This window comes from Labrus mixtus, chromosome 15 (assembly GCF_963584025.1).
Source record: "Labrus mixtus chromosome 15, fLabMix1.1, whole genome shotgun sequence".
Classification (NCBI taxonomy): domain Eukaryota; kingdom Metazoa; phylum Chordata; class Actinopteri; order Labriformes; family Labridae; genus Labrus; species Labrus mixtus.
Genome location: NC_083626.1, coordinates 19987624 through 20001304, shown reverse-complemented (window position 1 = coordinate 20001304; position 13681 = coordinate 19987624). Strand labels below are relative to the sequence as shown.

Genomic DNA, 13681 nt, shown 5'->3' with positions numbered 1-13681 from the left:
GCTGCTGTATTTTACAAATTCCAAAAGGCGTGTTTATAACCTGTGAGTAATTTAACACTTATGTAAAGTGTGATTAAAGATCAAATAACCATTAAAATAAATGTAACTCTGTATTCCTTAAGGAAAACTGAAAACTACGCGTAACAACATGATTTCACCATTTGAAGAAAAAGACCGGATTTTGCAAATTGTTAGTTTGATGAAAACATAACAATGTTGATGTTTTTGTTATGAAAATGAAAATGAACGGTGCGTCTTGGACGTCACCGGAAGTAGTTTATTTTTTCTGCCAGCTTGACGTCGTTTCTTCTGACTTGCTTGTGATTCATGTTTTGTTAGCTAATCCGGCTAGCAGATGTCGACTGGTTGAACTTTATTTTCAGAATATATGTGGTAAGGGTTTTGCATGCTTATGAGTGATTTATCGCTGATGCCGTATGGCGTGTTAAAGCCAACACAGCGGAGAGTCGCTACGTTGTGTTTAAATGAATTCATTTTGAGTTATCTGGAGTGCTACGAAGCTAACTTAGCAAACCATTGCTAACTGGAGCTTCTGAGAACCTCAAAGGAGCCGCCTTGTCGTCAATATTCATTCACTCCTAAGAGCGATGCCTGTTGGAAACGCATTAATTAGATTTCTTGTTTAAGAGTGTGTAGGCTTGAAATGCACTGTAACATTGTATTCAGGATATTTGTCTCTTCCCTAATTTGATATTGTTGCGCCAGCTTACGTTTGCGCTTAGGCCCGATGCTACTGCAGGGCCGATCGTGTTAAACAAGTTGTCCCATAGGTTTTGAAAGTGAATGCATAATGTCACCATGTTTGACTTAAATAAATAAATAACTCGGCAACTAAGATTGTCCGTCCACCAGAACGTCTTTTGACCTTTTGACGTGTCTGCTGTTTCTCGTATGAAAACAGCGGCCACAGTGCTGTCACTAAGGTACAGGTGTGTTTTTAACATTACATCTGAAACATTTGTCATTCATTCACTTGATGTGTGCTAAAATAAGTAATATCCAACTTTTTTTTCTGATGTTGTCTCACCGTGCAGCATATACCATTGAAGTGATACAGCACCAATTTAATCAGCTTTATCTACTGTATTACATTAATTTCAACTTCAACAATACTGATTGTATTTTTGATTCCCTGTTGCTTTACTGCTGTGACAAAGGGCGTTTATAGAATCCCCAAATGCAAATTTTGTCTGTCATTTGTATTTTCAGCTTAAAACGGTTCAAACGCCACTCCTAGTTAAAGGGGAGGATGGCACATCGACGTAACCCACCTCAGTTATCCCAGAGGACAGAGTACCTGGAACCTGATAATGATTCCGACAGGGACTCAGGTGTTGGGGAGGATGCAGGGGAGGATGCCGACGGATGCCATGGATGCACAGTTTCAGAAGAGGAAGAAGTAAACAACCGAGATGGTACAGAGGAAAACGGCAGCGAGGATGGAGATTTTACAGTTTTTGTTGCTTTTCAAGGGAATATGGAGGATGAGGACTTCAAACAAAAACTTGAAACTATCATCAGTGGCATACCAAACATGCTTGATATGGGTTGGTTTAATATCTACTCTTTAATATAAAATCTTCTTTATTACTTTATGAATACGAAGGCATATCTTGGATAATGGAATGTAGAATTCTTTAGAGGCATATTTGCTTTCTTTGTTTTAAAAAAATATAGTATTACAAATGTTAATTTAAAACATGTCCATATTTTCAGTTAGATTTTGTATATTCCAGTAACAATAACATGTCCATCCTTACTTTGTCTGCAGAATGCTTCACTACACATACACTGTAACTGGAACTTTGTGTCAATTCATTGTCTCACTTTTAGGCCCTGATAGGCTACAGCCACAGCATGTGGAGCCATGGAACAGTGTGCGGGTTACCTTCAACATTCCTCGTGATGCTGCTGAGCGACTCAGATTGTTGGCCCAGAACAACCAGCAGCAGCTCAGAGACCTGGGGATTCTCTCAGTACAGATTGAAGGTATAAGGACGAACTTAAGACTGTTTTCTATTTCAAAACAAGATCCCAAAGACAATGCCAAAATAAATGAATCCAACAAGACCTCCTGTTGTGACTATTGGTTCTAAATGTTCCCTCTGTTGAATTCCAGGGGAAGGGGCCATCAATGTGGCTGTGGGTCCAAATAGAGGACAAGAGGTCAGAGTGAATGGACCAATTGGAGCACCTGGCCAGATGAGAATGGATGTCGGCTTCCCAGGTCAGCCTGGTCCAGGTATTAGTTAACTTAGTTGTTTACAAGTTGAATGTATACCAAGTTAATAGAAACACCATCTAATGAGCAAACATTTGTTGTTGTCTCATTTATATTGCTGACGCACCTTTATCTTGAAAGAAAGAAGTAAAATAAAAAGCTGTAAAGAGCTTCATAACTTTGTATTTCTCATTATTTACAATACAATACAAAACTTTATTTTCACCCCAGGGGGAAATTTGTCATCACAGCCTATCACAGTTGGCCCAGGGGTATACTCATTTATAAACACGTAACACAGGAAATAAGTCATAAACAACAGGAAGAAACACATATTGTTTTAGTTGTTGTGTTATTCACTTCAGTATCAATTTTCAATCCAATATTTTTTTATTAAGTTTTCTAGTCAATATAGTAACATAAGCTATTTTCTTTTTTTCCCCACTTATTGTATATTATGTTAATATTTCCACAGGAGGGGTAAGGATGCCGAATCCATCAATGGTTCCTCCTGGGCCTGGTATGGCAGGTCAGGCTATGGTACCAGGCAGCAGTGGACAAATGCATCCTCGTGGACCCAGACCAACTTCACAGACAGGTTCTGATCTTTTTTTCTTCTTCTTGTGTGTCAAATGGTATAATGGTATGCAGGATTTGATCACGGTTTGATAAGTACCTCGGTTTTGGAGTCAAGGTTTGAAAATAATTCAGTAAAACGGGAAGAAGCAACGATGCATAATTCTAGGTTTCTGTCATTTATTTTGAACCCACAGTAGGAGAAGATACAGTTTGTTCTATCTAGTGTCATTTTGAACTACCTGTGATACTTCCTACAGTCTGGCTGTAGGCCGTATTAAACTTAAGCTACAAAAAGAGAAAAACAAAACACATTGATGCAAATTTAAAAGAAACCGTAATGAATACCATCTCCTGATTTGAAAAAAATAACATAAATGCAATATAAAGTAGAGGACAAAATAAAATACCTGTCTCAAAAGCAATTTATCATATTTATGATATACTTGTGAGTCTGTGAGGTCAAAATCCTCCTGCATCTCTATGTGAGATCCAAAAGCAGCTCTGGAAGCTGTTGGAGGTTCCATTCAGATCAGATCCCCATGGGTCGGGCCGCACGTGATCTGCTGAATCGTGACTTTTCACCGTTTCATCTCACCGTGTCTGTTGCATAGCGGTATCTGCTGGTGGTTACAGATGACATTAACATTTTGTTTTTACATCAAAACATAACAGCCTGCTGTATTTTGTTCAAATTTAGACAAACTCCATTACAGAGCGCTGTGTTTGGTTAGTGGATATAACTCCAGCTCTATAAGTACCTTCGTAGCACTCTAACAGGCTTTGCTATAGGTTTGGTAACAAAAGACCTACTGTTATTGAAATAATGCAGCTTTTTATATTATAGTCAGTTGTACTATGATTTTTAAAAACACTTTCTAACTCCTTGTATTATTATTATTATTGGTATAAATAATAAAACTGATTTTAAAGAAGCAGGCGGGTCATCTAGCTTCCCTGTGTCATCTTGCTATAGTACTCTAATTCTTGTTGTGTTTTGTTGTGTCTGCTTCTTTTGCATTTGTTGTTTAATAGCAGTTGACAAACAGTTACAAGCATTACTGCTACATTGATTCGGGATAGGATACTGCCATCTGTGACTGGCTTTTTACCTATCAGAAGTATTCATCGTATGACTGCATACACCAAACAGTGATGTCCGTACCATGATGACTCTGGATGAATACACATACTGTTACACCTAATGAAACATGTTTCATTTCAAATCACCCTTGAACAGAAAAATAATGTTAAAAAAAATTACTTCTCCTGCTCTCACAGATGTGATGGATCCAATGATGCCAGGTATGTCAGCTCAGCAGCAACAGCAACTTCAACACCAACAAGCTGGTCCCCATGGGACTGGCCAAATGCCTCCTCAGGCTGCCCATCACATGCAGGCCCTACAAGCCGGGAGACCTCTCAACCCAGCAGCTCTGCAGCAGCTACAACATCAGCAGCACCAACAACAACAACAACAACAACAACAACAACAACAACAACAACAGGTCCAACAGCAAGTTCAGCTCTCTCAGCTCGGACCTCGACCTCCATTCAACCCATCAGGCCAGATGGCTGTGCCTCCTGGCTGGAACCAGTTACCCCCTGGGGTCCTTCAGCAACAAGCTCCTCAAGGAGGCCCTGCCTGGAGAAAGCCTCCTCCACAAGGCCAAATTGTTCAACGCCCAACTTCCCTTGCTACAGTTCAAACTCCCAGTCATCCCCCACCTCCTTATCCCTTTGGCAGCCAGCAAGCTGGGCAGGTATTCAATGCAATGGGACAGGGGCAATTACAGCAGCAGCAGGCTGGAGTTGGTCAGTTTGCAGCCCCCCAACCTAAAGGCCCACAGGCTGGCCCTGGTGGGGTTGCAGGAGCGCCAAGAGTTCCTCCACCTCTTCCCCCAACTTCTGGGCAGCAGGGCAACCTCACCGCCAAGTCCCCTGGGTCCTCATCGTCTCCTTTTCAGCAGGGTTCACCAGGGACTCCTCCCATGATGGCTCAGAGACCCACAACTCCACAGGGTTTTCCCCAGGGTGTTGGATCTCCAGGAAGGGCAGCCCTCGGCCAGCAGGGTAACATGCAACAAGGGTTCATGGGAATGCCCCAGCATGGACAGCCCGGATCCCAAGTTCACCCAGGTGGGTTACTGTCTGTTTCCATTTCTTATTTAAAGAAAAAAGGACCGTAATATTTTGGGCCATAGTTAAAGAAGCATGTAATGTTGAGGTTATAATAAATCTTGTTCTTAACTTTCACCAACAAAAATAAATCAACAAATCCATATTAATTTCAGGCATGCAAAAGCGCCCCATGGGCTTTCCAAACCCAAATTTTGTCCAAGGTCAGGTGAGTGCCGGCACTCCGGGAACACCAGGTGGAGGCCCCAATCACCAGTTACAAAACAGCCAAGGGATGACTCACACAGGTAAAACTTGTACAACACTGAAGATGGATATGGTATATGTCTTAGTGAAAATTAGCAACTTTTGATCTGGAAATTACCGCAATATTTGTAAAGTACCTTCACCAATGACAAATGTTTTTGGCAAAGATCCCTTGAATCAAGTTATCACATACTTGTGACAATTTAATATGCTTAAAGAAGATATTTTATCAATTAAATAATAAACCTTCTTTGTCTTAACAAATGAGGCATGTGCACTTTGTTTAATAAGACCTTGAAAAAAAAAAGACCTGTGTATGACTACTTAATTTAAAGTACTGCATCTCATGTATCAGTCAGACTACTACAAAATGTATTAGTTTGTTAAACCAGAGAACTTAGCAATAATATAGCAAAAATATGATATTGTAAGAACAAGATTGGTTGGCAAAATATATTTTTGGGGTGTTACAAGTAGGGAACTAAAATGTCTCACCATGCATTTGGCATAAGACATAGGTCATTACCATTTGGGAAACCTATTTTATTAATTTTTTTTATTGCTCTATTCCTCTTATATCAGGAGTTCAGCCGTCACCTTCTACACCAAACTCAATGCAGGGACCACCCCATGCTCAACCTAATGTTATGGGTGGACAGAGTAACATGGCAGTTGTGCCCCCTGGTACAACTGCTGGGCCCAGTATGGGACAGCAACAGCCTGGCCTCCAGACCCAGATGATGGGCCTCCAGCATCAGGCCCAGCCCGTGTCCTCCTCCCCCAGCCAGAAGGTTCAAGGCCAGGGTGGAGGTCAAACTGTCCTCTCAAGGCCCCTTAGTCAAGGGCAGAGAGGAGGGATGACCCCACCCAAGCAGATGATGCCTCAGCAAGGCCAGGGGGTGATGCATGGGCAGGGACAGATGGTTGGAGGCCAAGGGCACCAGGCCATGCTCCTGCAGCAGCAACAGCAACAGCAACAAAATTCCATGATGGAGCAAATGGTTGCCAACCAGATGCAAGGCAACAAGCAGGCATTTGGAGGCAAGATTCCAGCAGGTGTCATGCCGGGACAGATGATGCGAGGTCCTTCTCCAAATGTTCCAGGAAACATGGCTCAGTTCCAGGGCCAGGTTGGCCCACAACAGATGACTCCACAACAGCAGCAGCAGCAGCAGCAGCAACAGCAAATGGCTCAACTCCAACAACAGCAGATGCAACAACAGCACCAGTTACAACAGCTGCAGCAGCAGCAGCAGCAACAGCAGCAGCAGCAGCAACAACAGCAGCAGCAGCAGCAGCAACAACATCAGCAGATGAATCAACAGCAGTCCCAGCAGGTTCCTATTGCTGGGAATCCCAACCAAGTTATGGGCATGCATGGGCAACAGATGAGGCTCCCTGCTGGTCATCCTCTTATCCAACAACAGTTGCAACAGCAGCAGTTACAACAGCAGCAGAAACAACAGCAACAGGCCTTGTTACAACAACAACAACAACAACAACAACAACAACAACAACAGGCAGCTCAACAACACCCACATGTGTTGGGAGATCCTAATAGTGGAACAGGAGACCTGGGTGTCCAGCAGATGGTCCCTGATATGCAGGCACAGCAGCAAGGCATGATGACTGGCCCTCAGCACATGCAGATGGGAAATGGCCACTTTGCAGGTCACGGCATGAACTTTAACACACAGTTTCCAGGTCAGATGCCAATGGGAGGACCTTGTGGACAGGCAGGAGGCTTTCCTGTCAATAAGGATGTTACACTGACAAGCCCACTGCTGGTCAACCTGCTTCAGAGTGATATCTCAGCAAGCCAGTTTGGGCCAGGGGGAAAACAGGGAGCTGGGGGAGGCAATCAGGCCAAACCCAAAAAGAAAAAGCCGGCACGAAAGAAGAAGCCGAAAGAGGGAGAAGGACAACAGCAAGGAGAGGGACTTGGGTAATATTTTTTATTTGTTACAGTTTTACTTTTGCCATGGTTGATAATGAAAGTAAATCAAATAACTTGCATTAATTGTTCATACCTTTTTTCTTAGCAGTCTTGATGTGGCTTCTGGCATGGAGGATTCAGAACTGCCAAATCTTGGTAGTGAACAAAATTTGGGCTTAGACAGCCCAGGACCAAAACTTGCTGATTTTGCCAATAGGCCTGCAGGTAGAGATATTGGATTACTGTGCTGATTCTTTAGCTGAAGAAACGTCATGTTTGCTTCATTTATTTTCATTTTTTTCTGTATATTTATGCCTGTCTTTACATTTCCCAGGCTTTCCCGGCCAACCTGGAGACCAGAGAGTTTTGCAGCAAGTACCGATGCAGTTTATGCAGCAGCAACAACAGCAGCAGCAGCAGCAGCAGCAGCAGCAGCAGCAACAACAGCAGCAACAACAACAACAAATGCAGCAGATGCAACAGCAGCAAATACAACAACAACAACAAATACAGCAGCAGCAACAAATGCAACAACAATTGCAACAGCAGCAAATGCAGCAGCAACAACAACAATTACAACAACAGCAGATGCAGCAACAGCAGCAGATGCAACAGATGCAGATGCAGGGTCTCCAGAATGCTCAAGGTCAGCAGGGGATGACGGGGGCACAGGCTTCGGGTCAAGCTCAGCCTCAAATGCACCCTCATCAGCTGCAACAACAGCAGCAGCAAACTCAACAGCCACACCTACAACAGCAGGTAATTTAAGTTATTATTATATGCCCTTCTGAAACTGTTTGGTATCAACTGAATAGTTAAGTTTATCTATTCAATGTTGCCTCACCTTTTGCATTTCAGCAGCAACAGCAGATGATGATGATGATGAAGATGCAACAGGAGCAAGCCAAGAATCGCATGTCCATCCCTTCAGGAGGGCAGCTCCCTCCTCGGGGAATGGGAAATACACCTGAAGTGCAGAGACTTCCTGTCTCACAGCAAGGAAATATGCCTGTAATGATCAGCCTTCAAGGACATGGTGGGGTACCGCCATCGCCCGACAAAGCCAGGGGGATGCCCATGATGGTGAACTCACAGGTGAGGGATAAGTAGTGCAACTTGTGTAAACTTGATATTGACATTTACATTGCATAATTTGATTTAAATCTGTGAGTGAAGTGTTATTTTTTCGTATGTTTATTGATTGATTGTCTTTCTAGCTTGCCGGTGTTGCACGAAGAATGTCCCATCCTGATGTAGGGCAGGGTCCTCAAGGGACTGGATCAGAAGATGCCTCTGCAGGGCCACATCTGAAGCAGGACAGGCCTGTTGGCCCAGACATTGGGGTGCAGCCAGGAAATGGGACTCAACAGATGATGGCCAATCAAGGTTCCAACACTCACATGTTGAAACAAGGCACTGGTCCATCACCAATGCCTCAGCACACTGGAGCGAGTCCCCAGCAACAGTTATCCACACAGCCTCAGCAAGGAGGTCCCATGCCAGGCATTCATTTTTCCAGTGTCCCAACAACATCCCAGAGCTCCAGGCCCAAAACTCCTAACAGAGCCAGCCCAAGGCCCTACCACCATCCCCTCACCCCAACAAATCGTCCACCAAGTACTGAGCCCTCAGAAATCAATCTTTCACCTGAAAGGCTGAATGCCTCTATTGCAGGGCTGTTTCCTCCCAAAATCAACATTCCTCTTCCTCCCAGGCAGCCTAACCTAAACAGGGGGTTTGACCAGCAGGGTCTTAACCCAACAACTCTAAAAGCCATTGGTCAGGCCCCTCCTAGCTTAACTCTGCCAGGCAACAACAACAATGGAAGTGCAGGTGGAAATAACACTAACAACAATCAACAGTCTTTCTCTATTGGCACTGGACCAGGAGTTACAGGCACTAAACAGGACAAGCAGCCAGGGGGGCAGGTTAAGAGGGCAAGTCCTAGCAATAGTCGAAGATCAAGTCCAGCGTCCAGTCGTAAGTCAGCCACCCCAAGTCCAGGGAGACAGAAAGGAACAAAGATGGGCAACAGCTGCCCTCCACCACAGCAGCAGTTGGTTAACAACCAGGGGCAAGCAATGATGCTTAGCCCTACATCAGTACCCCAAAGTCCAGTGTCCATGCCTTCTCAAGTCAGTGGGGGCGTGGAGGCACAGCAGCCCCAGAACCTCTTCCATGGGTTGCAAGGAAACCCTGCAGAGGGAGTCAGGGACAGTCAGGGACTGATGACAGCAGAGCAGCGACACATGCCACAGCCTCAACACCTGCCACAGCCTTTGAGAGAGTTATCGGCTCCCAGAATGGCAAGTCCTCGTTTCCCCTTGCCCCAGCAGTCTAAACCTGACTCGGAACTGCAGGCCGGGACAGTCAATAAGCAGTCTGTACAACATGCAGAACCTTCACAGGACTCTGAGGCCTCGCCTACTCTCAGGACAGCTCCAACCTCCCTCAACCAGTTGCTAGATAACACAGGTATCCCAAACATGCCACTTCGGCCCATACAGAGCAATACTGTTAGGGAGGTTTTAGGAAAAGACAGTCCGAACTCTGGTTCGGATCTAGAGAGAGCAGTCCACAGTGCATCCCAGAGTACAGATATGTCGGCCTCTGTTTCAACAACTGCTGCTTTTAATGAATCGGAAGTTAAGCCCAAACCTGCTGCCCCAGTTCCTACCAGTAGCCCTTATTTACAACCTACTTCAATTCCCAGCTTACACCCAAGCACTAATGTTAACTCAAATACAGCCCCCAGCCTTAACCAAAACCCTGTTCCAGTTGTTGGTGTCAGTCCAAATCAAAATGTGAACCCAACTGCTACCCTTAGTACCAACACTAATGCCACCACAAGTGTAAGCTCAAACCCAGTCACTTCTGGGCAGAGCAGTCCTGCCCCAACTGTCAGTACCAGTTCTAACTCCAGCTCTGTTGTAAATCCACCTTGTTCAACCCTTAAACTAAGCCCAAGCCCTAGTCCTAAACCTGTCACAAATGTTCACTCAGTCATACAAATTCCTGCCTCCTCTACCACCATAACCCCCAACCAAATCACTGTATTTGTCACCTCTAACCCCATTACATCTTCCCCCACCTCCCAGGCACCAACATCTATGGTTTCCACCATGATGGCTGTACCTAACAAGAACATCAGACCTCAAGACATCCGGCAGCAGACTCCTGTCCCAAGACCTCAGTTTATTGCCACCACCCCTGTATTCATTAACCCAATTTTCCAGGTCCCAGGCTCATCTGTGGCCCCTAATAACACAGTGGTATCCCAGTCAGTAACCATGGTGGGGCCTATCCAAGTGTCCACTACAAACATCCAACTTTCCCCTGCCCAAAGCTCCACCCATTCATCTATGGCTAATATGACCAGCACTCAGCCTACCAGGAGTTCAATAGGGCAGGTGCAGATTGCCACTAGTATGTCCTCATCAGTCCCAGTTGGTACTCTCCAAGCTCCTCAGCAAAATAACCCAGGGACAGTCAAAACAGAAAATGTAGTCGAGGCCATTCCTGCTCCGAAATCTAGTCCCCCATTACAACAGCCCTCTCCCCATCCCAGCCCTTCAGCTTCATCTCCCTTTCACCCACCCCTGGCTTCTCCTCCACCCTGCTCCAGTCCAGGGGCTGTAAATACCATGCGCAAGAGCCCCATGTCCCCACCTCCTGCTACCCAAGTGAAAGGAAAACCTGCACAGGTTGCTGGAGTTGTTGTGGGTACAGCTGACTCCCAGCAGAGTCCAGTAGATAGGCCTGCACAGGGACCAGTGGGGGCAGTGCCGCCACAGATCTGTCTTACTCCTGATGGTCCTGCTACTCAGACTGAACCCCTAGTTCCCCAAACTATTGTTGCTGCTGCCCCCAACAACATTGCACTGCCTACAACTTCTCCAATTCCCATTCATAGCCAAGTTGCTCTTCCTAATCAGTTTGTTACCCAGGCTCCATTGCCTGCCCTTGCTTCAGTTTCAAGCCCAGGGCAGGCTTTAACTTCTAAAGCTCCTATTGTCACTGTAGTAAGTGCCACTACGAGTGTCCCTTCTTCTAGCTTGCCCTTAACCCCCACAGTCACACCTGAACAAAGTTCTGTACCGTCCATCGTTCCGGTTTGTTCCGGACCTGGACCTGGTCAGGATGTTCCCTCTGCCACATCCTCTCCAGTTGCTAACTCCAGGGGAGTTTCGGCGGCTCAGTCGGAACCCCAAACAGTGGAGCCTCAAACTGTGGAGCCCCCTATGCAGCCAGCTGCAGCACCTGCTGAAACCTCTCAGACCGCCCAAGGTAAACACAAAAAAAATCTATGGATATGGCGTTACTGTACATTTCTGGATCATTTAGGTGCCCCAACATGTAATTAACTGCATCCAATAACACTTTAATTTACTGACATTTTTTAGACAAGATAAGCAGCTCTGCACTATGGAAACTCCTGTTTAATCCTTATTATTGTCGAGTTTAAAAGACAAATCAAAATGTCAAAAATACAACAGCATTAGGGTTAGGTTTATCAAACAGGTTTGTTGCTGAAATTCATTTACATACTGTTGATACATGCACATACTAAGGTTACTTGCAAATCTTAACTTTATGAATGTTAGACACAAACTCAAAAAGAGAAACTAGTGTGTACATACAGGTGCAGGACAAGAAATGTACCGACTAATGATAATATTTAACGGGTTTCTAGGCACATTGCTGAATTTTGCATCATCACCCTAAATTGTTTTATTCATAATATCAATGACAAACTCTTTTTACATAGTAAAACATGTTGTATTAACTGATTCTTCCCTTCCAGCACCTATTCAACCAGAAGCCTCACAATCGCATGAGCCTGTTCCAAGTGAGAAGTCTGGTATGTTTTTTTTATTCTTTGGGAATGTATTCATAATACTTGTTTTTTTAAACAGAAAAGTGAAGTTCCATATCATCTGACATGAGTTACTTAACACTCAGTGGACAAATAATAACTTTTGTTACAATTGTCCTGTTCAGGTGAAGAGGTCTCAACAGGACCAGAGCAAGGGTAAGATTCCTCAAGACATTGTTATACTTTATAACTGCTGTATTGTTGATTAGCTGTGAAATCATTCATGTGCTGGGGTCTATAAGGTGTGCCCTCATATGTGTCTCTGGAAAGCTGGCATAGTCTTTAGGCCTGTGCTCTTGAAGGAGAAGTGCTTAGTCATTTCTAACTCTACTGAAACTCAGGGAGTTCATTTGGTTGGCCAGGGGGGAAAATGGTGAAATCAATGAGCCACGTGGCCTCAGCACTTGGTATGTATGATTAGCATGCCACAATATAAATATACTAATGCATGTCAGTATTTAAAACACAGGACAGCCTATCAAAAAGCAAATTGTACCACTCCACTGACCTTTAATAGCCATATTTTTTTCCTTGGGATTGACATAATATGGTGGGGAAGTGAAGTTGGGTTTTTTCAGCACAGTTTATAGTTTACCGCTGTTTTTCCACTTCTATCACAGATGGGCAAAGAAAAGAAAGACGCCCATCAACTTAGTCCCAAGGTATGTATTTAAACATGTTTGGGCTGCAAAGACACAAGCAGTGGTCATGTCGACGCAGTGGATGCTGTCGGGATGAAGATGGACAGTATCTGTGGTAGACGAGGAAAAACAGCAGAGTCCTGTGTGGTATAATATGTTTCTCTGAGTAGAGCCGAACTGAGCAAACCCTTGCAACTTTAGTAACACACCCTTGTGTTGTCCCTCCTTGTCTGTTGTTTGTTTTTCTGTCTGGTCCTCCCAGAACTGTTGTAGAGAAGCCCAAGGGACCGAGTAGACGCAGCTCTAGAGCAGAGAAGGAGGTGGAGGAGGAGACGGTTCCGGACAGCGGCATAAGGAAGAGATCGGCTAGGCCTGGAACCAGTGCTGCTGTAAAAGGTAATAGAAACAAACCGGCATCTTGTTGGATATCTGTCATTACACCTTAGTTAAACAAATGTTATGCTACCTTTTTCGCTAATACAATTGTTTTATTTAACAGAAACTGGAGCGAGCCCAACCCAGGCCAAACGAAGGAAGTCTAAATAGCCTGTGAACTGTACTGTAAATGTTTTTGTTCCCGCTGTGAATCGATAGAAATTGGTTTCAATGTCCCAGATTATGAATTTCACTGGATGAAGACACCTTGTACAGATTGTTTTAAAAGAATTATGCTATTGTTTTGTCTATGCTATCACATGAAATTGTAGGTAGAATGTGTGCTTACAGTATGTGCTTTGTGTGAATGTGCTTTTTATATTAAATGCTGGATTAATCATGTGAAGACTGACAATGGAAGCCTGTCATGATTGTATAATTATGATGTAAAACTGAATTAAATTTTCTACTGCTTTTTGTTCTGTGAAACTTTTACTCTGTGAACGTTTCCTCCCTGTTGTAATTATTACAAGTTCAGTCTCAGTTTGCAATTTCAGGATTTCCATATGGCATTATTGATGAGCACAATTAGGAGACACTCAGAGTGTGATGTCAACATGTAGGACTCCGTAAATGTGAAGATGGACCTA

At 44.2% G+C, this 13681-nt stretch overlaps 1 protein-coding gene across 5 annotated transcripts; it reads left to right on the top strand.

Annotated features, from left to right (window-relative positions):
- The first annotated feature begins 274 nt into the window (after positions 1–274).
- On the top strand, positions 275–13520 carry ncoa6 (nuclear receptor coactivator 6). 5 transcript variants are annotated; one of them, XM_061057305.1, is made up of 17 exons: positions 276–393; positions 1231–1568; positions 1855–2010; positions 2141–2248; positions 2718–2840; positions 4100–4957; positions 5113–5244; positions 5786–7148; positions 7246–7364; positions 7474–7898; positions 7998–8234; positions 8357–11426; positions 11944–12000; positions 12141–12171; positions 12636–12677; positions 12919–13052; positions 13156–13520. In XM_061057305.1, the coding sequence occupies exons 2-17, from the start codon at positions 1271–1273 to the stop codon at positions 13200–13202; spliced, it is 7200 nt and encodes a 2399-aa protein (XP_060913288.1). In that variant the 5' UTR covers positions 276–393; positions 1231–1270; the 3' UTR covers positions 13203–13520. The 5 variants fall into 5 exon arrangements, with proteins under 5 accessions (XP_060913289.1, XP_060913288.1, XP_060913287.1 ...); XM_061057304.1 differs by having other exon boundaries at positions 2141–2263; positions 7249–7364; XM_061057303.1 differs by having other exon boundaries at positions 2141–2263.
- The last annotated feature ends 161 nt before the right edge of the window (positions 13521–13681 follow it).

Excerpts from the sequence above, each read along its gene's own strand:
- ncoa6 (XM_061057303.1), top strand. The coding sequence starts at position 1,271 with ATGGCACATCGACGTAACCCACCTCAGTTATCCCAGAGGACAGAGTAC. Across the intron at positions 2,841-4,099 it reads CAGACCAACTTCACAGACAG|ATGTGATGGATCCAATGATG; the intron begins GTTCTGATCTTT and ends CTGCTCTCACAG. Across the intron at positions 7,899-7,997 it reads AGCCACACCTACAACAGCAG|CAGCAACAGCAGATGATGAT; the intron begins GTAATTTAAGTT and ends TTTGCATTTCAG.